Source organism: Pipistrellus kuhlii, unplaced genomic scaffold (genome assembly GCF_014108245.1).
Source record: "Pipistrellus kuhlii isolate mPipKuh1 unplaced genomic scaffold, mPipKuh1.p scaffold_m20_p_2, whole genome shotgun sequence".
Lineage (NCBI taxonomy): Eukaryota > Metazoa > Chordata > Mammalia > Chiroptera > Vespertilionidae > Pipistrellus > Pipistrellus kuhlii.
This window is the reverse complement of record NW_023425515.1, coordinates 128,063,486-128,089,278: the sequence shown is the minus strand read 5'-3', so window position 1 is coordinate 128,089,278 and position 25,793 is coordinate 128,063,486. Positions and strand designations below refer to the sequence as shown.

The window sequence follows — 25,793 nt, the reverse complement described above, 5'->3', positions numbered from 1 at the left end:
AACTGGCTTCGGCTGTCCAGTTTTCTTGTTTCACCAAATGTTAGTTTGTAAATTCTCAGATTGAGAAAAAAAAATGTGGTAAGTAGAAAACTTTGTTTTTTATTTGATAAACATATACTTTTCCCCTTCCTTAACCTGGATCAGTCCATGGGTTTAGGATATGGGGTGTGTGGATTCCATGCGGAAAGACACCCCAGGGGCAGGATGGGAGGTGGGCATTAATGGGAAAATGGAGAGTGGTTGGCAAACCGCTTCTACAGTGACTGACTGCCTCTCTTCTATAGCACCCTAGAGGCAGGGTGCCTCTTAACCAGGTTTAATGCATCCCAACCCAAGGAACAATTGCTGTAAAACTGGTAAATTGAGGGGGAAGTTAGGAAGGTAGCAGGGATGTACGATAGTCTGTAGATACTGTATCTGACTCTCTGGGAAAATTCACCGTGGGTCTACCAGAGTGGAACCTGCCATCTGTAGAAGCCCATCTCTCCGGACACTCAGGCCTGAGGCCTGGTGTCTGGGCAGGAGGACCCCAGCAATGGAGCCTCAGTTATGGGCAAGGACATGGAGTGAACAAAGGCTGATTCATCCTCAAAGGGAGAGGGCCCACAGGTGCATGGTTTTTCAAATCCTTTTGGGAATGGAAGAGGAGAAAGAAGTTCAAAGAAAAACATGAGCAATTGCGTGCCTTGGACTTGAGGAGGACACCGAATATTCTCTTCACTCCCATTAAAATGAGTAACAGCAGGAGACACACCCAATACTGAGAAATGATAGCCAGACAAGAACCAAGATATGGCCTGCCCCAGTCCTTACCATCCAAGACTTGTTCTGGAGTTATCTCATCTGCATGGGCTGGACACCTGATGGAGAAACCCTTGGATGTGCAACTGCAGGTCCCCTACAATAGATGGACACCGGTCACTTCCATGACAGCGTCTCTCTGATGTGGATCGCTGTCACCACCATGCCTAATTTGTTTCTCACCACCAAGTGTGGTCGACGCATTTTCCTTCACGGGTTTAACCTATTACTTCATCTGAGCATTTGGAAGGTGTGGCTATTCGATCTTATCCCGTGACTCAGGCGCAGAGAGCAGCAGAGCCTCGAAGGATCCCTTGGCTTGTCATTACTTATGTGGCCGCTGTGGGTCTGACTGTGCTCCTCCCTCCCATGGTGCCTGCTGGGCGGTGGGAATACACTCAGGACAGGAAACCCCTTAACCGACAGGGGCCAGAGGCATCAATAATGCCACAATATAATAAGTGTGACAGCCTGAGTGCTGTTTATGATACTTCATCTTATTATCTTCACCATATCCCAAGGACCCAGGATCAGAGAGTATTAGTTTCATTTTCTGTATGTAAAAAAACCAACAATGACAAGGAATTAAGTCATTTGCTGGGATGACGCCGCTTGTCCACCTTGCGGCCCAGACCTGAACCCGGGTCTCCGGACGTGCTGAGGGGACCTTGCTGTGTGGCATTTCTTGGCTTCCTTATTTTTAGGGAAAGCCCCCAAGGAAGCCTTTTCTTAGCTCTTACTTACCAGCAGAATTCGAGTTTCATTAGGGAACTTGAATGTTGGAATGGAAAAAGAAATGTTGGAATCAAACAACTACTCTCCTATAACCTTGCAAAATAAGACCTATTTTCACGTGTGTCATTTAGAATTCTGGAATATAAGAGTGTCAGGTCATTTAAAACTAGTTGTTTCATTTGGGATAAAGCATCTCTGAAGGCAGGTTTGCAATGTCAGTTCATCAAAGCCTATAGATGGCTCCAGAACCATAGGGCTGCTCTGCTGCATGGAGCCCGGTTCGAGGGAAAGTGCCCAGGAAGGCAGCACCACGCTGTGCACCCCTGCTCCCCCGGACGGCTCCTGCCCTGGGCAGACACACACCTCGCAGCCTGTCCTCCGGCCCTGGACACTCCTCATCTTGCGCACCAAGGTCAGGTAGAAGCCCGTGCCGAAGCAGCTCTTCAGGAAGAGCGGGGTGCCCGCGCAGTAGAGCCTCCCCTGGGAGAGGACGGCGATGCGGTCCCCCAGGAGGTCGGCCTCGTCCATGTGGTGAGTGGACATGATGATGGTCCTGCCTGCGAGGGCAGGGGAAGGGGAATCACCGGGCAGGCCGGAGCCAGGCTGGACAGAGAAGGTGTACAGTAACCTCCTCATTACACGGGCTCGATACTGGGAGGTAATAAATAAAAGCAAGCGTCTGCATCAAGTCCGGAGTACTGTAATAATGACGATAGCTAACATTGCATGGCATCCTGCATGTTGTAAAGCATTGTTTACCAGGCACAGGGCCTGATTCCAGCAAATCATCATGTGTGGGACGTATTCATTATTGTCAGCCAGTGTCCACTGAATGCTAGATTTACAGTCTCTGGATCATTAAGTACTGCCTTTATAATCTGTGCAAAGCACTCTCTCTCTCCCTCTCTCTCTCTCTCTCTCTCTCTCTCTCTCTCTCTCTCTCTCTCTCTCTTTCTCTCTCTCGCTGGAAATGTCATTTAAAAAACACAAACAGTAATGAGGATTTCAGGTTGGCAAATTGACCACAGGATTGAGCCATGATATCACTTTTGTGGACGCTCAACTCGCTGCCCCTTCTGGACCTACACCCTGTGGTTGGGAGGTGCTGTGATAGAGAAGGGAAGTCCCATTTTGAGACATTTCCATCTGCAGCGGTCTTCTGGGCACTGGATACTGGCGTGTCACCTGCACACCTGGTCCTGAATGTCTATGGAGTTTCTTGGGACATTCGCAGAGGACTTGGTTCCCCTTAGTCAAAGGGGAGTTTCACCCAGGGCTACACCCATTGTGTGAGGCAGAGGGTTGACAGGATTTTCTAGAATATTTTGGAAACTAGACTGCTCCATTCCTGACTCCCTGCTTACATTTGGGTAAAGCTCTCCGGAGGCTCCCTCGGGAACTTAGATTCACCCAAGGCACTGAGGAGCCCCCACGTGAGTGTAGTTGTGGCTCTTACTACACACTCAGTTGCCAAACCCCGGGTGTGAGAGCACAGGGCACGGCGCAGGCTGTCACCTGAGCGATACTTCAGGAGCAGGTCCCAGATGGAGCGCCTGGAGTAGGGGTCCACCCCAGAGGTGGGCTCATCCAGCACGACCACCTTAGCGTCGCCCACGAAGGCAATGGCGACCGACAGCTTCCTCTGCATGCCACCTGTGGGTACGGGGCGCCGCGGGGGTCACGGGGGCTGTGGGGAACAGGAAGGGACAGGCCTGGGGCTGGGAGTACCTTTGCTTCACAGTGGTGTGATACCACCTCCTTAGATGTTTATGCAGCATACAAACCCTGGCGGTGCATAGACCTCTTTCAGTGCAGAAAGGCAGGCTCTGCTTCTTAGGACAAGATCTTTGGAAGGCTGTTCTCACACATTAGTTCCAACACATAAACATCAGAACAAAGACAGCCCAGGCTGCTACGCCCACATGGGAAATGATCCAGAGGGGCTGCTCTTAGATGCTCAGAATCACTTTATGGAAGAATTATATTGGCTCTTACCATATCTCCTATTATAAGCCTAAGAACACACACACACACACACACACACACACACACACACACACACACCCTGGGGAACAATGGGTATGTGCAGCCCTGCCTTTTCCAATGCTGCCGAGCACCTGACAGATCCTGAGCCTCTTCATTCCTCTTGTGATGGAGGCCCGTGTCCTCCAGCATGGCTTCCGCCTCCAGCTGGGCCTGCTCCCGCGCCTTCCCTTTCAGCTGGGCGTAGAACAGGATGTGCTCGGCCACTGTGAGGCTGTAGGGACGGGGTGATGAGAAAGCTCAGCAGGTCCACCTCCAGCAATTTAACTTACAGAAATAGCTGAGGATGAGCACACAAGTTTAGCAATCAGGATGTTCGTCATGGTGTCGTTTATAGCACACACACACAAAAACAAAACAAAACAAAACAAAACAAAAAAACACACACCAAAGAACAGATCCTGCTGAAGTATCTAATAAGAGGGGACAGCTTAAAAGTACATTTATACAATGGCATAGTATGTAAACAATAAAAAGTATTTTTAGAAGAGTGTGTAATGACAAGAAAAGATAGATGATGCTCATGATATCTTAGATTAAAGGAAAGCAATCACATTTTTTTTAAATGGCAGTTTATAAAATTGTATGCCATGTTTTACTCTTCTCTGTAATTCTAAAGTATATGTGTATATCTATACATGCACAGGAGAAAGTTCTGAAAAATTATATACACAAGTGTTATCAATGGTTACCTCTGGGTGGTGAAATTATAGGTGACTTTAAGAAAAAAAATATATATCTTTTTACTGATTTTAGAGAGAGAGGAAGGCACAGGTGGAGAGAGAGAGAAACATCGATTGGTTGTCTCCTGTAAGAATCTCAACTAAGGACTGAACCTGCGACCCAGGCATATGCTTTGACTGGGAGTCGAACCAGTAAACTTTTGGTGCATGGGAAGATGCTCAACCAACTGAGCCACACTAACCAGGGCTATAGGTGACTTTCATTTCCTTCTTTTAATATATATTTCCTTCTTTCTTTCTTCAATGACTTTCTTAACTCTTTAGATAAGAAATAGAAGTTTTAGCTGAAACTGGTTTGGCTCAGTGGATAGAGCGTCGGCCTACAGACTGAAAGATCCCAGGTTTGATTCTGGTCAAGGGCATGTACCTTGGTTGCAGGCACATCCCCAGTGGAGGGTGTGCAGGAGGCAGCTGATTGATGTTTCTCTTTCATTGATGTTTCTAACTCTCTATCTCTCTCCCTTCCTCTCTGTAAAAAATCAATAAAATATATTTTTTTTTAAAAAGAAATAGAAGTTTTGGAGAAAGCAACTGAAAACAACCAGTGCCTGGTTTAGAGGGAAAATGGGAAACTGGTCTCCTCTCGTGGTAGAGGGAGCACTTTAGGACTGAGCAAAGGGCCCCAGGACCGGCCACCCTCTCCGAGAGAAGAGGGGTCATTTTTTGAGGGAGGAGACCTCAGAGCTGAGTACCACAGGCACACCCCTCATTGCAAGCAGGACAAAGGACCTTGAACCTGGGGAAATCAAATAAGGTTATTGCCTCCTGCTTCCCGAACTGGCATCCCTGAGCTGGGCTCTAGAGAACATATGTGTTGGGTGCAGGGTAAGCATAACACACTGAGAGGGTCTCAATTCCTGTTCTACTTACTGGCGGAACAGGATGTTGTGCTGGGGACACATGCCAAGGCTCTGCCGGACGGCATCCAGGCTGGTTTCAATGTCCTTTCCCCCAATGAGCACAGTCCCTGATGTTGGCGGCAACAGACCAGTCAGGATGGACCTGTCAAACACAGAAGTGAGTGGCATAAAAGATGGCCTTTAGGGGTGCCTTGTCCTGGCAGCTCCTCCCTCTGGCAGCCCCTCCCCCAGGGTCAGTGGGAACTCTCAGGGTGATCCCTGTCCATGGCTCTCAATTGAACCCAAACCATCCTTAGTGGGGACAACAGCTTAGCACCAGTGTGTATGTCCAGGCCCGCCTGTCTCTTCCTCCTCTGCTTCCACATATTTCCTGGTGTACCCAGACAAGCACTATGGGCCTCCAGGATTCCCAGCTGTGGGTCGTTCAGTTAGACCCGAAGGGTCCTCCCCAGCTCAGCCCCGTTCACTGCTCACCAGAATGAGTTCAGTACCTGGGCCAATGCTTCGCTGATGTCACCATTACAGAGCACAGAGGAAGGGTCTCCACGAGAAGCCCAGGCATTCAATATGTATATGTTAATTGATTCAAGGCAGGTGTGGGAATTATCACTAACCCCATTGTTTTTGGATCCAAAGCATAAAGAGCCAATAGCAATGTCAGTTTTTGTTTTTTGAAAAAATGAGAAATAATGGCACCCATCTCATGTAGTTGTTGCGAGAATTCTATGAGTTAATACCTACAAAGCACTTAGAACAGTGCCAAGTGAAAGTAAACCTCAAAAATATTGCTTGTATTAAACATTGTGTTTCAACCCCAGGGGAAGCTGCATGGCAGCCTTAGGTGAAGTAATGTGTTTGCCTGTGCGAAGCCCTGAGGCCCTGGGTGGCATTCTCTGACCATATTAGTTTGAAAGGAGAGAAGTCAGAGGGATCTCATGCTGCCCCACCCAGCTCAGGCCCTGAGTTCAGATACCATCTCAGGCTCTCTGAATTTGTCCTTAGAAGCTGAAATCTCTGTTGATCAACCACTAGAGGGAAATAGAACCAAATATAATGGCTCCAGCCCTGCATTCCATTCGCACTGAACCGCCCTCGGAGAACATTCCAGTGCAGGGTGTATACTGCTGTTCCTTCCTGGGGCTCTGGCAGAAGCCTAAGGACTCCAGGATGGCGTGTCAGAAGGGTTCCTGCCCTTTAAGAGGGAGTACTTGATGTCTCTGCTGCAACTTGGGAAATTTTAGCTGTCCGAGCAGATGGCACTCAGGTCCCTTAGAAAAGTGAGGGGAGCTGAGCCTTTTATGCTGAGCTTTCCCCTTTCCTGAACTTGGCCTTCAGTCTCCAGGCTGTTACTCTCTACAACAAGCATGTTAAACTCTCGCCCATGGGCCACATGTGGCCCACAATGAATATTTGTGCGGCCCAGCCAGTATAATGGTAGGTAAGAAATGTTTTAATTAAAAATTTGTAACTTAATTTTTACAATATCCTGTTATACATAATTATTAATAATGAACTACAACGTTCGCTAGTGACTGATTACTATAATCATGTTCCATCATTTCCCTTATGAGCCTTATGCACAGGCACACTATTTCTCTCCACTAATACTGGCAGCGAATATTTTAGCAGCTGATTGCCAAATCCTTAGTCTTGGCCTGACTTGTTTGGTGTACACAACAGGAAATAATTCACTTTCAGAGAACAAGAAAAATAGGTGTATTTGCATTATGTTTATTAATTTATGCAGTTATTCAGTGTCTGTTAAGTTAATGTTCAAGAAAAAAATATTAATTTTTATTAAAATGTTTTTTATTTTATGTTAACTATTACTCATTTATTTCAGCCCTTTGTATTCAGCATGTCTCTATTGAAATAAACCTATGTTTCTATGAAAATTGAAGCTTTTGTTTTTTTTGTGACCCACATAAGCTTAAACCTTGTTTTATTTGGCCCGTGTTAAACTCTGAGTTTGACATGCTTTCTCTAGAGACTGCACCCTTTTTACTTTCTCCAGAACTACCACCTTTGGTAGGAAAAGGAATGCTCTTTGAAAATAAATAAGAAGTATATTGACTGTGAGCATATGATGATGGTCATAATTTTATCACCACCACTGCTGACAGTAACGCTAAGGGGGTTGAGGGAGGGGGGGGAGAAGGACTTGTACTGTCAGGGACAAGAGACAATTGTGGGGGGCCCTGGTTCTTCCCCACTGAACCATTATGACTTGGTGGCTCAGGAAGTCAATTTAGTTCTCTGGATGTCTACTTTTTTGGCACACAAAGTAGCAATAAACACCCCACCTCCCTTTACAACTTCTTGTGAGGATCAAATGAAACAATTATGCGTCAGTGAGCATTGAATTCTGCAGTGTGCTTTATACATTCCTGGAGCACAAATACAGAGCACATTTTTGTCGCTAAAATTCAGTGGGAAAGAGTAGGTTGAAGCTAAGAGGGAAAGAATAGAGCTGGAAAATGACAGGACCAATGGCAATACAGCATCTTTGTTTGAAGACTCACAAGGTGGTGGTTTTCCCTGCTCCATTGTGTCCAAGGAAGGCAGTGATCTGGTTTTCATAGAAGTTAATGCTAAGACGATCCACAGCTGGCCTGCCATAGGGCTCAAAAATCTTTACCAGATTCTTCACACATACCCCAGGAACCAGGCCTGGAAGCTCACGTTCAAAGAAGGAGTCTTGGAGGGAAAAAATGAACACAAGGTAAATATGATGTCTTATGTACATGTTCCCCATAATCCTTTCTTCAGGCTACTGTCTTCTGCCTATAATTTCACCTGCCTCCATGACTTTAGCTATGACCTTTGTAAGGATGACTACAGAATAATAATGGTAATAGTAGTACCTTGTATTTATTGAACAGGCATTATTTCAAGTGCTTTATATACAACTAGTGGCCCGGTGCATGAAATTCATGCACATTAAGAGGGAATTAATTAAAGGAAATATTTTAATATTGCTATTTGCCCTTTCTCTATAATAGAAGTGTCAGAGATGAAAGAAAATCAGTAAAATGTACACTGAGTGGCCAGATTATGATCTCTGAACGCATAATAATTTGGCCACTCAGTGTGTATATCCTATACAATAAAAAGCTAATATGCAAATTGTCCCCTTGATCAGGAGTTTGACCAGCAGGCAGGCCGGCCAACCGCCCATGTCCCCTGCATTCAGAGGTCATAATAATTTGGCCACTCAGTGTATATGAAAATCTCCCTCCTATCAGAGTCTGGGGCACTCCATGGGACCTAGAATCAAGTTCCTACCCACCTGCTTACATCTCAAAGTTAATGTTCAAGAAAAAAATATTAATCATGCAAGACCCAGACCCTGCTGGCCCCACCCCCATCAAGCCCTGCCAAGTGGCGGGCACTGCCTCAGGTCCCCCAGCCCTGGCGCTGGTGCAGAAGATGCAGCCTCGGGTTCCCCAGCTCCAGTGCCAGGGGAAGGGGGGCGGGGGGGGAGCACAGTCTTAAGTCCCCTATCAGGCCCAACCAAGCAAGGGTACAGCCTCAGGTCCCCTGGCTCCAGTGTTGAGGCAGGGGGCATGGCTTCAGGTTCCCTGGCCTGCAGGTCCCCGGCTCAGCACCAGGGTGGGGAGCATGACCTCAGGTCCCCCATCAAGCCCTGCCTGGCAGGGGGCACAGCCTCAGGTCTCCTGGTGCAGCCTCAGGTCCCCCAGCCCTGGCGCAAGAGCATGACGACCATTTGCATATTAGCTCTTTATTATATAGGATACCCCATTTCAGCCTTTTAACAGCTCCATGGGGTACATATTATTATGCCCATTTTTATAGATGAGAAAACTTAACACTAAGAGACATCAAGGGTCCAATCAAGGTCACAAGGTTCATAAGTAGCAGAGATGGGATCTGAACCCACAGTGCACTTACTGTCTAGATGGGGAATCAGCTCTAAACTCAATCTTCAGTCTCAGACCCCCATTTGCAACAGTCTGTGGGGCATTTTCTCATGAATTTCTGTAGCGACTCAGGCTCCTCTTTTTCCCAAAACAACATTGACCTTCATACTCTCCCATGTCCATTCTTGGAGCCATTCTCCTAGTCAAATCTTTGGCTCATATCTTTGAGGCAACGTGGACAACACCAGAGTTTTTCCAATTAAGTGGGTAGGACAGTCCGCTTTTCCCCAATACTCTCCCTCAAACTCAACCCCTGCACTTTTCTACTCCCACATGCCCCTCCATCACAGACCCTCATGGACGTAGTGTTCGCTTCTCCCTGGCGTCCAGGCTTCTCCCTACACAGCACTACTTAATTTGCATCTCAGCATTGTAGGTCTGGGCATTTATTCCCTTGCAAAAAACATCCCCACACTTCTCATCCCTGTTCCTCCTGGCCCTGCCTATCACAGATGGGACCAGCCTCCAGCTCCTTGATTTCAGCCTTGGTGTTTCACTCTGGGAGAAGGGTCTTCCCAGATGTGTTGTTGCCTGCAAACCGCCTCTCTGAGGAGCTGCAGGCCACTGACCTCAGCCTTGTGAAACGGCACGCGAGGTGGGCCAGAAGGGCGGAGGCCTGAACTTCATGCAGCGTTGAGCAAAGTCCGAGGCCAGGCTGCCTCTCTAACCCAGGGTGAGAAGAGCAAGAGCATTTTCGCACCCACAGAGAAATGCACATGCTTAGGGAATGCAGAACATTGTGAGAAGCACAGAGCTGGTTCTAGGGGGAAGGCAAGGGAGGCACAGCCCAGGGGAACACGTATAGCCTTGTGCATCCGCTAGGGAATCATTAGGTAACCTCCACGGCCAGGAAAGGCTTTTGAGGGCTTGAATGAATGGGCATCTAGATTTGTGAACCACGAGTGAAGTCAGCACCACTACACTCTTCCCCCAGCACACAGAAGCATTTATTTTTGTCTTTCCTTATAGCTCATATCCGCCTTAAGTCACAGTGACCCAAGTTATTGTTCTTGCTAAATCCTCGGAAGTCAGCACATTTGTGCAACTCACTTGGGATTTGCCTAACAAGGAAACATACTTGGTATTTGCTTTCTCCAGGAAATATGCGTTCATGTCTGGCTGGATCATTCATTCCGCAAACGTGCAGCTGGACCCTGGGAAGCTATCAGGGTTAACCTGTGTCAACAGAGAGTGCCGGTTTCCTGGGTTCCTTCTCCCTGTCTCTGGTCTGCATTCTTCACGGAGGTTTTTACCTGATACTCCTTCTGGGTGTTCCGGATCCTCCATTTCCTCTGTTATGGGTTCTGTCTTTTCCAGGGCCCTTGCTTCTCTGGTTGAACATCCTGCATCATCCAGAAGGTGCAGTCACTCTCCTGGTGAGAGCTGTGCACCAGCAAAGGCAGAAAAAGGGGAGCAGGAGGTGGGGGTAGAGTTTCCTATCATAACTTTTAAGTTTCCTCAAAAAGCCAAGTCAGGCCCTACTCGGTTTGGCTCGGTGGATAGAGCGTTGGCCTGTGGACCAAAGGGTCATGGGTTTGATTCTGGTCAAGGGCATGTGCCTTGGTTGCAGGGCTCCTCCCCAGCCCAGGCCCTGGTTGGGCTCATGCAGGATGCAATCAGTTGATGTGAGAGACACATTGATGTTTCCCTCTCTCTTCTACTCTCCCTAAAAACTATTGGAAAATATCCTCAGGTAAGGATTAACAACAACAACAACAACAACAACAACAGGCCAAGTCAGCATTCCCAGAGACCAGCTCTGAGCAGGGCCCTGCAACTTCTGACCTGCAGGCCTGTGAAGCTCTGAAAGTGGCCAGTGGTGCCCCCAGTGGCCACACTGTGTGGCCTTGGTCCAGCACATGGGGAGTTTTTTTTAACAGGAGTTTCACCTTATCCCCTTAACATGCCAGGAGAGACCTTGATGTCAGATATTGTGATTAAAAATATATATTAATAAAACAAGGACTAAATTTGAAGTGGGTTAATTTTCTCTATCTCACCAGAAGTGCTTTTCACTCCAATCCCAAACATATTAAAGCCATGGTGAACCTTGAGAAAAAGTCCATTCAAGGTGATGCCATGGGCAGCCAGCTTAATTTATAGGCTGAGAAATGGTTTACCAGAGTTGAGCCTGGTAGTGAAGTATGGTTTACACACACACACACACACACACACACACCCCATGCATGTCACAGACATGTTCTCACATGCACACATATTCTCTCACACCACACACCCACACCCACACCCACATACACACACACTGATTTTTTTGTAACCTTGGCATTTGGTTTAAAAGGACAGCAGGACATCCTGGAAAGGGAAGAGAAGCAGGAGAGCCAGCCAGAGAGGATATCGGGCAGGAGAAAACCACTGTCACCAAGCCTCTAAGGCTCCTCCTCCAGTGCACCCACCTAAATCTCTCTATAATCTCCTGATTATAGAAAGATTTAGGAATGGGGTGAGTTCATGATGCAGCAGCCAGCCAGGGCCTCTGTCCACGCAGCCCGCTGTACATGCCCAGGTGTGTGTCTGAAGGGCAAATATAGGTCTGCTGGTCACTCCACTTCTGCTTCCTGAAGGGTTTTCAACCTATTGTCCACAATTCCTTTGATCATTATTAGTTATGATACTGTACTAACTTGTAATAAAATAGGAGGAGGAAATACTCTTCTAAATACTTTAGTCATTGGAGTGAGTTCCTTGTCAGGAAATGTGGTCCCAGTTCCAGACATTGTCCCATGGGAATTTGGGCAAGAGACTGGGTGTCTCTTGGGCTCCGTTTCTTCATCTGTGAAAGCGCGCGCACGTGTGTCAGGTGGAGAAGCCCAGCTCTCTTCTGATTATAGAGAGATTTAGGAATCTATTTCAGTCTAGTCTGTGAGACTAATGAAAAATATTTGGCTTCTGTTGGCAAAAAAATATGTGATTCATTTTTGAAGGAGTGCATTTGTTCTAAGATTTTATTTTTATATTTTTGAGAGGCAGAGTATCTGCTGAGATTGTAGGGGGGGAGGCGTGTAAAAGCCCACAAATCCTGATATTCATTGAAATCACTCTAGAAATACACACTTGTGTTGAAAATTGCCATTTATAACTTCAAAACACTCCCATTCATAATTTAATGGATTACAACTTTATTATAGTAGAAATTTAGAAGTTTATAGATAGACAAGACACACACACAACATAATGGAAAAATACTGAGCTTTGGAAGTGCTGTTTGTTTGAATCATTAAAAAGAGAAAAAACCCACCCAAGCCTTTTAAAGGCCCGAGGCTAATCCCCTAAGAAAACAAACACCTATCTTAGTGCTTAAAGGATAAATGCTGGCTCCCGCCCAATAATATAAAGTTAAAAGCAGGTAGATGAGGAACAAACAGATTGGAAAATCTTTCCTGTGTTTCCAGAACCTCCCAGCTCTGGGGGAGTCCCCAACTCTAGGGTTAGGAATGTTCGCTGCCTTCTCCTAGCCTCACAAAAGAATCTGGGGCTTTTCTGTAACTTTCTCAGGCCTCCTGTCCTGTTCAGTAGAAAAGGCAAATTTTATCTGAGATGCACTGTGGCCAGATGCCCTTTGAACCCTCTATCACAACCACCGTGGAGATCAATGCTAGGAGAGCCTGCGATGTTTGCCTTGAAGATGACAGCCCCGCCCCAGCCTCTGGTCCAGTCCTTCCCCTTAAGAATGGATTAGTTCATACTTTAAAAAGGTGAAGAGAAATGGAGAAGGAGGCGGTAGAAGATGAATGCAAAGGTTCCTTCATGATCCTGTGGGTCTCTTTGCTTTAGATTGAAAAGCTGCGGAAGTCATTTGCACCCGAAAGTGGTTTGGCCTTCTTTTATGAGGGCAGTTTAAGCCACTGGGCGAAAGCTGTGCAATGCTCAGCTACTCGCCCTGGCCCACACTCACAAAGGGTGGGTTCCTAGAAGCTGTGTGGCTGAGCCCCCAGCAGGGCAATCAGGAATCCTACCCTGGATGTAAGAGCCACCTCTGTAACCTACACAGAGCCCATGTGGAGCCAAAGCAGTTAGTTTCAAACATTAAACTGTGATTTAAAAAAAAAAAAAAAAATTAAATTAAAAGAAGCTCACCTTCGCCGCCAAGCCAATAGGACTCTTGCAGAAGGAAGTACCAAGGAAGTGGTGTTCCATAGTCTCCTAAAAATAAGCAAATAAAGCGCCAGTCACCCTGCCTCACCGCAGTTCTAGAAGAGGTAGAATTTATCTAAACCTCAGTTGTCACTATTTGTAGTTCATAAGCCTTCACTCACTGTCCATGGGATACCACAAAGACTACTCCTCCCAACATGTTTTAATCCAAAAGGTCACGTGTTTTAGGTGGAACCAGCAACACTAAGACTGATGATCTTGGGAGACATATGGTTTTCTAAGAAAACATTGTATTACAGAATTTAATCTTGCCCTTGTCAGTAAGACAAGGTAATAAGATGACAAACACTAACATTTGTTAGATGCTCTTTCTGTGTCAGGCATTACTGTTAGCATGTTCCACATGTTAAATAATTTAATCCTCAAAACAAGCCTAGGAGATGGGTGGGAGTAGTATTCCTGTGAATAAGGAAATGGAGGCATACTGCATTTGAGTCATCTGCCCAAGGTCATAGCCAATAAAACAGAGGTGTGGGAATTTAACACTGGTATAGTGGTTCGAATATCACTGATTTAAACTCTCCCCGCCCCGCCTCCTACCCCAGTATGCTGGAACCATGTGGGTTTCAAGGAAAAGGTTCCAAAATTTCTAGTCCAGTTCTCTTAGCGAGTTTTGCTCCCCATAAAATGTTGATTTTGCAGAATATTATCTTTTCTTACTTAATAGTTACCCCGTGTTTTATGGTTTCCGCTAGACTGTAAGCCCCTTTAGGGCAGACCTGGGTCTGCCTTTTCCACCCCTTTTCCAGAACCTGGGGGTAAACCTAACACTCGGGGTGCTGCTTGGTAAATAGTTGCTGAACAAATTAAAGCTTTAGTTTGGCTAAAATAAAGTTCTTGAATTATGCATAAATTTCATTCTCAATTCAGCTAATTTTCACTTATCTCCTTTTAATGGCCCAGTGAGACAGAAAAAAATTAGAGCTGAGCAAATTCAAGTGTATTGCTCAAAGTCACCGTGACGGGTTGAATTGTGTAGCCTCCTCACCAAAAGATGATATGCTGAGGTCTGTAGTAGAATATAAAACATACTTGGTCTTCATTTTCAGTTTCTGGCAGAGCTAAAACCCTTGGACTTGTTATTCATAATGAGCCCAGTTGTCAACCACACCTGAATTTATGCTACTGAGGTAATTCTGTGGGGCTCCTAAATAGCTTTATGATGGGGCTTGGTCATCAGAAAAACCAAATATGTAAAAAGGGGATGAAACTTCCCACCCCCCACCTCTAGAGATGGGGTTATAAAAACTTGGACAACAGCTGAAACCGTTTGGCTCAGTGGATAGAGTGTCAGCCTGCGGACTGAAAGGTCCCGGGTTCGATTCCGGTCAAGGGCATGTACCTTGGTTGTGGGCACATCCCCAGTGGGGGGTGTGTAGGAGGCAGCTGGTCGATGTTTCTCTCTAACTCTTTCTTCCTCTCTGTAAAAAATCAATGAAATATATTAAAAACAAAACAAAACAAAAAAAAAAAAAACTTGAACAAGAAAATTCAGGGAGCTTGGAGGGTAGTGCACCTGGAGAGAGCAGGGAAGCTCCACGAACCACCCCTCCTCTACCTCACCCTATTAATCCCTTCATTTGTCTGTTCCCATGTTGTATTCTTTATTATGGAGCTGTAACTAAGTAGACCACTTTACTGAGTTCTGATGAGTTGTTCTAGTGAAATATTGAACTGAGGGTGGAGGGGTCAATACTGACGACAAATACTGAATTTGTGGTCAAAGTGTGGCAGCCTGGGCACAGCATTGGCAGCTGGCGTCTAAAGTGTGAGCAGTCTTGTGGGACTGAACCTGTGGGGCCGGCACTAATTCTGGAAAATTACTATCAGAGTTGAATTGAATTGTTGAATTGAATCAGAGAATTGTTTGGTGTTGGAAAAATGACACAGTTGGTACCAGAAACAAAGACACCAGACTCCTCAGAATCTGGGTCTTGTTGGGAATCAAGTCATTGTGCCCTGGTTGGTGTTCTCTGTGGTTAGACCATCACCCTGCACACATAGGGTCTCAGGTTCGATTCCCAGTCAAGGGCATGCACCTGGGTTGCAGGTTCAATCCCTATCCCATGTGGGGTGTATGTGGCAGGTTACCGATGGATATATATCTCTCTCACATTGCTGTCTCTCTCTCTCTCTCTCTCTCTCTCTCTCCCCTCCCTCCATTTCCTCTCTCTCTGAAAATCAATGGAAAATATATCCTCTGGTAAGGATTTTTTAAAAAGATAATAGAATCATTGCAGGTATGATTGGATTAGAGTGGGCCCCTAATCCAATGTGACTGGTGTCCTTATAAGAGGATGACCACGTGAAGATGGACACAGAGAGAACAACGTGTGAAGGAGGATTTTAGCAACTCAGCTACAATCCAAGGAATTCCAAGGATTGCTGAGAAACCACCAGAAGCTAGGAAGAGGTAAGGCAGGATCCTTTCCATAGAGGTTTCAGAAGGAACATGGCCCTGCCAGCTACTTGACTTTGAATTTCTAGCCTCCAGAATCCATGAGATGACAAATTTCTGTTGTTTTAAGCCTCCAGTTTGTGGTACTTCGTTATAACAGCCCGATCCAAACCCAGGCCTCCTGACTCAATCTAATGATCTTTGTCCTATTTCAGACTCGCTGCCTTCATATTTCTGCCAGCAAATGCTGCCCTGAGATGATCTGAGACCTGTCCCTTGCCAGGGAAAAGGCTCAATCTCCCTCTTCCCCTGCCAGCTCCTGGCCACAGCTTCGAGAGCCAAGCCACGGATTCCTTAGCACAAGGTGGCTGCTGGTTGGCTTGGAGACCACTCAAATGGAGGTGGGACTTCTCTAGCTACCAGAAAAGATTAATTTGAAGGAAAATCTGATTTATCCAAAGCAAATACAAAAATAATGCAAACAGCAAAATTTATCTACCCAAAGTAGGGTATTATTCTGGGCACTGAAACTATAATAGTGAACAAAACAGACCAGGGCCCTGTCCTCATGATCCATATTCTACTAGGAGAGGTTAATACACAAACATAAAGAAATATCATGTCAGATGGTGATTTTTAAAAAACAAAGTAGGATAAGAGGACATTAGCACTAAAGGATTATTATTAACATTGGATTAAATATTTAGATAGTTTCAGTCTGGAAAGATCCCAGTGATAAGATAAAATGAGACTAGAGACCTGAGCAAAGTGAGGAAGCAAGCCTGCAGCTATGAGTGTGTGTGTGTGTGTGTGTGTGTGTAAACACTCCAGACACTAAGAACAGCAGGTGCGAAGGTCCTGAGGAGGAAATGAACTCAGTGTATTGAAGAACCACCATAAGGAGGCTGGTGTTGCTGCAGCAGAGACACAGGGGGGTGATAGGAGATGAGGAAGATAGTTGAGGCCAGTAATGAAGAGTCTTGTAGACTAGGGTTAGGACATTGGATTTTACTCTGAACAAGAGGAAATGCCACTGGAGAGACTTAAATAGAAGTTTAACACTGTGTAACCTAGATTCTGAAGGATCACTGAATACAGACTTTGGTAGGAGATGGTAGCAGCAGAAGGGGGCCTGGACTGGGAACCTTGTATAGAGATGGGGGCAAGAGATCGGATTCTGGATTTGTTTCAATTGTGGAGTCAACAGCATTCACTTGTGGATTTTTTTTGACTACTGGATTTTAGTTTCAAATGCTGGTTCTGAGAGCCCAACTTGAAAGAATTTAGAAAAGATGAGATTTAAACTAGATGAAAAAGTAGGGCTGGGGATCTGAAGGTTATCAATTGATAATCTGGAGGTTATCAATCTGTAACCTCCCACATTACTTTTACCCAATGAATAGGAACCCTTACCTGGAAACACCTGGTCAAGGTACCAGGCAAGCAAGCCATACAGAGCAGCATCGAGGAGCATCATCTTCATGGACATCAGGAAACTGAATTCATCCCCTTCCATGGGACTATTCCCAATATTGCTCCACTGTAGCCCCAGGCCTTGCTCCTCGAAGCGAGCCAGGTATTCAGTGCCAAAGCCAAATGCCACAGGAGACAGCAGGCTCTGCAGTGGGGCAAAGAGGGCACATGAGGTGAGCAGAGGGATTCTTACCCAACCCAACAGTGCTCAGATGCTCACAAGGTAGGGAGAAGGGCCAAAAGAGGGTCCTCATTGTGTTCAGATGTAAAACCACCCAGGGAGGGGTTAAGGCTGTCTTCCCTCAGAACAATAATTACAGGAATGCCTCCCAGGTCTCAGAGACTCCTGTCTACTACCCAGTAGGCAGCTTCTCACCTGATCAATGAAACACACTTGTTTTATGGAGAAGACAAACACAATGCACACTGAAAGACCAAAGGTCCTCATGTCTTCCTCCCTATCTTCCTCTCCTTTCTACCTCATTCTTAAGAACAAAGAAGCTAACTTGAGCAGCTTTGTGAGAATACCATTAGAAGGGTCTACAAAGTCATCGGTTTCCTGGGCAGGGTAAGGGGCTACTCAAGGGATGGTCTCATGACCTTCTGAGCTCTGTCAGAGCCCAGAGATGTCTCAGATAATATTGACTATCTCACCTTTTCCCATCTCCAAAATAGAGACCCTTTTTTTTTTTTTTTTTTTTTTTTTTTTTTTTTTAAGGTTCTCTGTTGAGATTACTAGTCAAGTGAATAGGTACTGTGCAGAGAAGGATGCCTTAAGAGGAAGCTCCCCAGCCACATCCTCACGTGGCCCCTGACCTGACAGAAAGCACATAGGCACAGGCAGAGGGATGAGCTATTCCCATTTCCTCTCCTCGAGGCCTACCCATAGGTTGGGTTCAGAATGTTTCTCTGAAAAAAGAAGGGGTTCTTTAGCTATATGTTCATATAAATAACTTTTAAAATCTCAGCCCAGCCCTAAGCCACATAGTTGTCAGAATTATAGCTTTCTGGTGGATCCATACACCCAAGAATCTAGCTGTGGTCTCAAAATACTGATTTTCTAACCAGTATACTAAGATTGTCTAGCTCTACCCCCAGGCAGAGTCCAAAGGATTTCTTGCTACTAGCCCATTGTGATTATTTTAGAAATTGGGTGCTATAAATACAGCAATTAGTTTCCTATTTAACACAAAAAATAAAAGGCAGATGCCCTGGCAGCTCTGAAGCCAACTAAGGTAGAATTGTGAGAACAACTTAGATTCCAGACCTTTCCCCAAAGAGAAGCAGGAGGTAGCCCTTCCCGGCTATACCACACAGAGAACTGTGAACAGGGAGATTTTGGGGGGAAATTGCACCCCACAGGGCCCAGAAGTTCTTTAGCCTGGTTAAGGAGAAGGGAAATAGCCTATTTGAAAATGATTAAAGGAAAAACAATGGTGTTGGGGAATAATGAACTAAGAGGTCTCTTGGGCAATCAGAAGTCCATTTTCTGAAGAATTTTCCTGGCAAGAGAGCCTGACTCTGGGCCGACTCATTTCTGCATCCCTTTCTGCATGCAGTGGTGGAGTATGATAAAGACACTTGGGGACCTGTTCCAGTTGAAATTCTTTTGGCAAAATATAAAACTTTTCATTCATGGAACTATCTTTCTAGACAGAACAGTCAGGGAGCAAGCTCCTTTTCTTCTGAATCTTGTCAAAGGCCAGGAGAAGAAAACTGAGTGAAACGGGCCTGGCTGTTTTTCCCCTTGTAGCCACACAAAGGACCTAGGAGCTGAACTGGTTTTCAATTACTTCCCAGGGCAGACTAATCAAGCAGGTTTGGTGGGGAGGAACTGTCAGGTTACTCCTATGCCCCGGGTGTCCTTAAACCTTACTACATCCCTTTGAGCCAAAAGGCAAAGTGGATCCCTTCAAAAGGTGGGTCAATCCACTTAGATTGCTATAGACCCATCGGGGGAATTGTATCACATGCTGGGGGTGAGCATTGGTCCCTCACCATAGCCATCTTCAGCTCGGCTGTCATTCGGTCTTGCCAGGCGAAGCAGAGGATGTGAGGCAGGTAGAGGGTGAAGTAGAGGACACCACTGCAGGCTGCGGCCAGGCTGGCCCTGGAGAATAAGGTGCTGAGCAGGAAGCACTGCATGATCGTGGCAGTGGCAAAAGACAGCAGGAACAGGAAGAGGATGAACGGGTCGCTGTAATGCAGGATCCTTCCATGCTAAAACCAAAGAGGCCACTTGAGTGAGTAACTTCTATCCAGATCCAGGGGTGACCGTCCCTCTCAAGGGATGACCTCAACCAGTGAACCCAGGAACTTCAGAAGCCCTCTGCCCCAGAGCAATCTCTTTTACCAGCCTGTTGTTGGTGCCTAAATTTCCACATTTAAAACTCAACTAATTGAGTTCCTTAAATTCTATGAATGCCATTTCCATAGGAGGGTAACACATTAGCAGTACCAACTAATTACTATATGTTAATTAAGTGAATTCTTGGTGAGATTTGAGCACAGGAGGATGATTTGCATAGGTTTCTTGGGCCATCAACAGCTCTGGGGTATACTTAGCAGATGAGGAACAAAAAAAGGAGATGGAATTATCCGAGAAACTCATTTTATAGCATATAAAGGCAGCAATGGGTTCATGCTAAAAATTAAATAAAAAGAGGGAAATGGGAGACCATTCAATAAGCTTTTACATTTTGCCTGGGACCTGGCCTACTGAGTAAATCATTTGTACTTGTATTCTGAGATTTGTCACTCACATAGGTGAAAATATCAGTAATTAATCCATATCACTTGAAAGTAGATTAATACATATCATCCATAATTATACACATTCATTTCATAGAATCTATGAGTAATACTTAGTATCTTTACCTTAATTAATGATTTAAACACTTCGACTATATAAAGAATTTTTCCAGCATAGACTGATGAACAAGAACAGACCCGGAAACAAGGAAGCATAGATCAGACTGTCAGATCTCAGAGGGAAGGTAAGGAAGGGTGGGGATAAGGGGAAGAGATCAACCAAAGGACTTGTGTGCATGCATATGAGCCTAGCCAATGGACACAGACACCAGGGGAGTGGGGGCATGTGAGGGGAGGGGTTTGGGATGGGAATGGGGGTATGAGGACAAATATGTGATACCTTAATTAATAAAGAAATAAAAAGAGAGATTATTCTAAAAAAATTTAAAAAAATAGATCCAAACTAGGTATTTTTAATAAATGAACTGCTGCCAGTTACATTATAGAATAAACTGAAATGATAAAATGAATTAGGGATTCTTGGTCCTTCTTTCCTATGGCATCCTATGAGGATTTTTTACCCTTTGCGCATAACACCAAATATATATGGCATTGTCCTTTGAAACATAAAGATACAAATAAGGTGCATCTCTTGAACTGGTTCTGAATCATTGGTAGCGGTGCCCTGCAGCACTGGGTTTCTCTCAGGGGAAAAGAGAATCCAATTAGCAAGATTTGTCATGGGCATTTGAGAGTTGAGTAGAACAAATGTGCTACTTATCTGCTGTTGCTACTCTTTCTCTTCCATTCATGCTCTCATGCCAGCTGGGCTTTGGTAGAACAGAGTTTTAAAACTAGAATAAAACAAATGGCAAAGAGAGGTGGAAGAAAGCCGTGCTTAATTATAACTAAACTTTAAGGAAATCTAAATAAAAGTCAAGATTAAGACTCAGAGCTTATGATTTTGTGTCAAAGAGGTCTCCACGTCACCCTGGAAAGCTCACTCCTTTCCCTTAATCTCCTTAATCACACACCGTGCAATAAAAGCAGGTCCACAGCTAAACCTGTGGCTTTTGGCTGGAAGACTTTTAAGATGGTTGTTGCTATTCTCAGAGGAATGAAATCCATTTCTTATCTCAGCTCAAAACAAAGTCCTATAAACTTCTAGGACTTTATAATTTTTCATGGATTGAAGGCAGAGATGAAATCCACTTGACCAATTCAATAAGCATTGGCTTTGGTTTCCTTCCTGTAAGAACCACTTTTCTTTTTTTGCTCTTAATAGCTTGAATAACCAGTGAACCTTCCCATTGTACCAGCTCCCAGCTTCTTTCCTGCATGGCTGAGGTGGGAAGGAAGGACAAGGGAAAGATGGGAGTGTCGTTAAAAGGAAAATCCTATTTTGCTGTAGAAAGCTCTGTTTCCATCATTAGTAGAAGAACAATGTTCTGATTCCCACAAGGCGGAAGCTTTTTGTATAAGCAGCTCATGGTGAACATTCTTTACCTCACATCCTAGAAGCTTTGAAGTCCTAGTGCTCATTCTTAGGAAGGCAGATCTCAATGTCACCAGCAACAAGTCTCATGCTCATTGCATGATGTCATGCAGGTTTATACATTTTGTGTAAGTCAGATGCTTATGCATTTGACTCCTTTAGTTCTGAGGACACAAATGTCTTGGTAGTGGGGAAAGTAGCAGACTGAAGGAACAAGGGACGCCTAGAGAAAGACAAGGTGCTCAGCTTTCACATTCTGTGGGTCAAAATGATCTCTAAACCAGGATTAGTTTTTTGTTACTGTTAATCCTCACCTAAGGATCTTTTTCCATTTATTTATTTATTTATTAAAATATATTTTATTGATATTTTACAGAGAGGAGGAAGGGAGAGAGATAGAGAGCTAGAAACGTCTATGAGAGAGAAACATTGACCAGCTGCCTCTTGCACACCCCCTACCGGGGATGTGCCTGCAACCAATGTACATGCCCTTGACTAGAATCAAACCCAAGACCTTTCAGTCTGCAGACCGACGCTCTACCACTGAGCCAAACCAGTTTCGGCCATTTATTTATTTTTTATTTTTTATTTTTTAGTGAGAGTGCAAGAGAGCAGGAAAGACAGAGAGAAACATCGATATGAGAGAAACACATCGATTGGTTACCTCCTGCATGTGCCCTAACCAGGGCCTGACTGAGGGAGGAGCCTGAAACCAAGGTACATGCCCTTGACCGGAATCAAACCCAGAACCCTTTGGTCTGCAGGCTGATGCTCTATCCACTGAGCCAAACTGGCTAGAGTAGCATTGGTTTTGATAGTGCTCTAATTCACTGGACTTGAGTGCAACACTAAAATCAAAATCCCTCAGACCTATTACATTTTACTGCATAAGGAAGGGATAGGATTTAATTTACATGGATATGTATCGGTTGGACAGGATATATAATGGAACATTCCTGATCCAGGTAAACGCCAGTATGGTCCAGCATGGATCGCATACACTTAGCCAGAGTTTGTGGGTCAATACACATTGCCTAGTGGAAAGGGTCACTGAATATGATGATGGCAAAGAGGCAGAATGAGCTTGGTGACATCATATCAGGAGCTTGCAAAGCCTGAGCTCTAAAACTTTTATCAAATCTCACCAAATAAATACCAAAAACTACCTAAATTTATGTCCTTATCACTCTGGAAGAACTAAAAATGAAGAATAATAGCTTGAAATAATATAAAATAATATGAGGTAATTGTGAAATAATGAAATAGCGTTTTATTCCCAAGTCTGGCTTGTGAAGGAAGGAACTGCAAATTTGCAGAGGATGGACCTGAGCATGCTGTCGGAGGCTATAAAGCCTCAATCTCTGAGGAAAGGATAGGCTCCAAATTCCATCCTTTGAAACAGAGGTCTTGAAGATTCTGCAGTCAGCAGGATGTTCTGTGATCAAACCATGAATGGTCAGACCATGAAGGTAATTAAACGGTACAGGTCCCCTCTCCTAATACACTGAAAAGGCTCTCCACATTCCCAACCCAGCTGGTGGTTGGGACTGTAATCCCAAGATAATATTCTTTAGATTAAATTCTTCTGTGTTTAAAAGGAGAGAACCCTTTACACATAAAATAACCCTGAAATGGGCTCTGCTAACAGCAGCTTCTACAGATAATACACGGAAAGGGGCTAGATAATCTAAGTAGACTGTGACCCTCTGGGTGGCAAGTAGGCGCAGGGAAGATATTATGACACAGTGGTTTCTTAGGTGAGGCTTTGTCTCTCTTTCTTCCACCTTGGCTGAAATGGCTGAGCAGTTGCATGTCATACACTTCTTGGTGGCCAGTGACTAACCTAGGCACAATTTCATTAACAGGTATAAATGTGGGAGAAATAAAACTATTCAGGATTTTCTGGGCCTTTTCTATCTGGCTTACCATGATGAATACTGTCAGGAGGAAGATGCTCATTGACATGACAGAGAAGCTATCCAGGAACCAGGTGCACCAAATTACTGTGTTGGAGACACCCTGATTTTTCAAGGTCTCCTTCAGTCTCAGCTCCTTCTCCAAGACGATGCTCTTTACAGTCATGGAAACAGAATAGATCCAGGCCAGCACCATGAAGATAGGGAAACAGCGGTTCAGGATGATCATAAAACTGAAGCAAGAGGAGAGAAGCAGAATAGTATAAATCCCTGTAGCTGGTAGAGATAGAGTAGATGTTTGTTGAATGAATGTGTTAAGAACAAAGCCCTGGTATAGGAAAGGTAGGAAAATCTCCAATGGGCTTGAATCTTTAATATATTGCACTTTCCCCCAAAAGATTACTTTTTCTTTAGAGCAGGATGGTAGCTTTTTGGTTGGCCCAGATGAATGCTCTATAAGTAAAATGTGTAAATAAAATTGTACGATATATGTTACACAGTATATACCTACTTGTAAGATCTTGAAGGAAAGTACTGCAAGCTTGCTGATGTGGCATGTGACTGGAGTAGACAGATATATATCAGCTGACATGGAAGCCCAAGAATATGGACCACAAATAAAGAGAACTGGTGAGATCAATACTTGAACTCCCAGTGGGGTAGCACTATCTACCCTGGAGGATCAAACCCCAATTATGTAGGAAGATGCACAAAATAACTAATCAGAGTGGCCCTTTCAGAGGGCCACCCACAAATCAATCAGTGATCCAATAGCCACTGACTCCACCAGCCATGTACCTGTGGAGTAAATCTGTGGCTATCTGTTCCAGCAAGCAGGGTAGATTTGACCATCTAGAATTACTTTATTGTGAACTTTATACCTGTTTTCCCTGTGCTTGATATGCTAGCAAATGCCTTGGAATTACTATCTATTGAAAACTATTGAGTGTCACAGGAAGGGCCCAATTATAGCATTAGAGGATTTCATTCAAGATGGCCCTAGAGAGAGAATTATAAGCTCATAAATCCTGCACTTCTTGGACCTGCCACCAGAGGGCTCTCACACACTGAATGGCCAGAATCCTTATTGTCTCCTCATTGTCTCCTCACTGTCTACCCCACTACTTTGCCAGCCACTCCTATTCTGATCCTAAAAGTGGAACTTGGGCTTTTGCCCCAGGCTTCATTTTCCATCTCTGTCTAATGATGCAACCCAAACTGATACAGAATAGTCACTGTTATCTCTGTAGTCTTCTGTAGAGTCAGTCAAGGAAAGAGAATGGATTGTTCTAGGATGTTGAAAGAGGGTTTCCTGTGCCCATACTGGGTTTTATTTCATTGTCTTGCCAGCTGGCAATTCTACTCTTCCTTTCTTCAGGCTGTGCCTGTTTCTCTCCGCCACAGACACACATGAACTCTGTGGTGAACATCCCCTTTTGTACTAGGAGTTGAATCCCTAAGCCAATTGTACATCTCTGCCTCTGTCCTGGGAGCATTTCTGTCCCAATCCACAATGGTAAATGAGCCCTCCCAGCCCCCTCTGCATCTCTGTCCCCCTCTTTACCATCCCTCAAATGCATGTTCAGAAAACACTAGGTTACTTGCTTTGCTTGTTACTGGCCAACAAATGTACAGGCCTGGGAATGGGGGTGGGCAGGCAGGGAGGACCTGAGCTCATCCAACACATTCCTCCACCTTTTCACTAAGCATGCATCACGGGAATGTTAATGAGGGAGGGAGCTGCATTATTCTGAGGCTCCTAGGAACCAGACCTACTTGCAATGCAGAGTCCTCATTTGTTGATTTGGCAATCATTGGGCAAACACTGACCAGAACCCTTCCACATACCAAACATACTATGTAGTAGAAATTTTAAAAGCCTTTATCCCCTCCCCCAACCTCACTCACTTGATTTAATTTTCACCTTCCCTTTTCCACCCATAAATGAAAGCAATTACAAGTCATGTTGTAGCTAATAGTCATAACTGAGTTTCTCCCTGCCACTTCAGTTGCCCATCTGGCCCTGCCTGGAGCCAGCCTGGGAGAAGCAGACTCAGACTCCTCAGTCAGAGCTCCATTCTCTCCAAGCTGGCCCTAGTCCCCAGGTTTCTCTACAAAGAGATTAAAAACTGTGGAGGCCCCCCCCCCCCCCCCCCGCCCCAGCAAACTGATTAGCTCATCGAGAACGGGATTTGGAGCCTCCCACTCACGAGTCATCCACGAAGCATGGGTATGGCATCTGCTGGAGGTAAATTCCAACAGGAACCTCAGCCTGGGCCTGACTCCTTGTGACCCCCTGTTCAATCATGTCCTGCAGATAGGCAAACCCTCCCCAGATGTATCGAAAATCTTCCACGGGATCAGCTCTGGGACCAGGATCCCAATACCTAAGAAAAAACAAAAACAAAAACAGAGGGAGGGGTGAAGGATGGGAAGGGGATTAGACACCTCACAAGCACAAGGT

The 25,793-nt window shown here is 45.0% G+C and overlaps 1 protein-coding gene across 1 annotated transcript in view; it reads right to left on the bottom strand.

Annotated features, from left to right (window-relative positions):
* The window catches only part of ABCA4 (ATP binding cassette subfamily A member 4), a 203,725-nt gene that overhangs the window by 120,825 nt on the left and 57,107 nt on the right, over nucleotides 1–25,793 (bottom strand). Inside the window, exons 13-24 of the mRNA XM_036445578.1 lie at nucleotides 25,540–25,716; nucleotides 23,340–23,562; nucleotides 19,166–19,387; nucleotides 17,108–17,312; nucleotides 13,219–13,284; nucleotides 10,377–10,466; nucleotides 7,705–7,879; nucleotides 5,193–5,324; nucleotides 3,654–3,793; nucleotides 3,052–3,189; nucleotides 1,900–2,093; nucleotides 814–898 (exon numbers count right to left, since the gene is read on the bottom strand). Of these exons, the coding sequence (XP_036301471.1) occupies nucleotides 814–898; nucleotides 1,900–2,093; nucleotides 3,052–3,189; nucleotides 3,654–3,793; nucleotides 5,193–5,324; nucleotides 7,705–7,879; nucleotides 10,377–10,466; nucleotides 13,219–13,284; nucleotides 17,108–17,312; nucleotides 19,166–19,387; nucleotides 23,340–23,562; nucleotides 25,540–25,716 (1,847 nt within the window). The remainder of the gene's footprint in view (nucleotides 1–813; nucleotides 899–1,899; nucleotides 2,094–3,051; nucleotides 3,190–3,653; nucleotides 3,794–5,192; nucleotides 5,325–7,704; nucleotides 7,880–10,376; nucleotides 10,467–13,218; nucleotides 13,285–17,107; nucleotides 17,313–19,165; nucleotides 19,388–23,339; nucleotides 23,563–25,539; nucleotides 25,717–25,793) is intronic.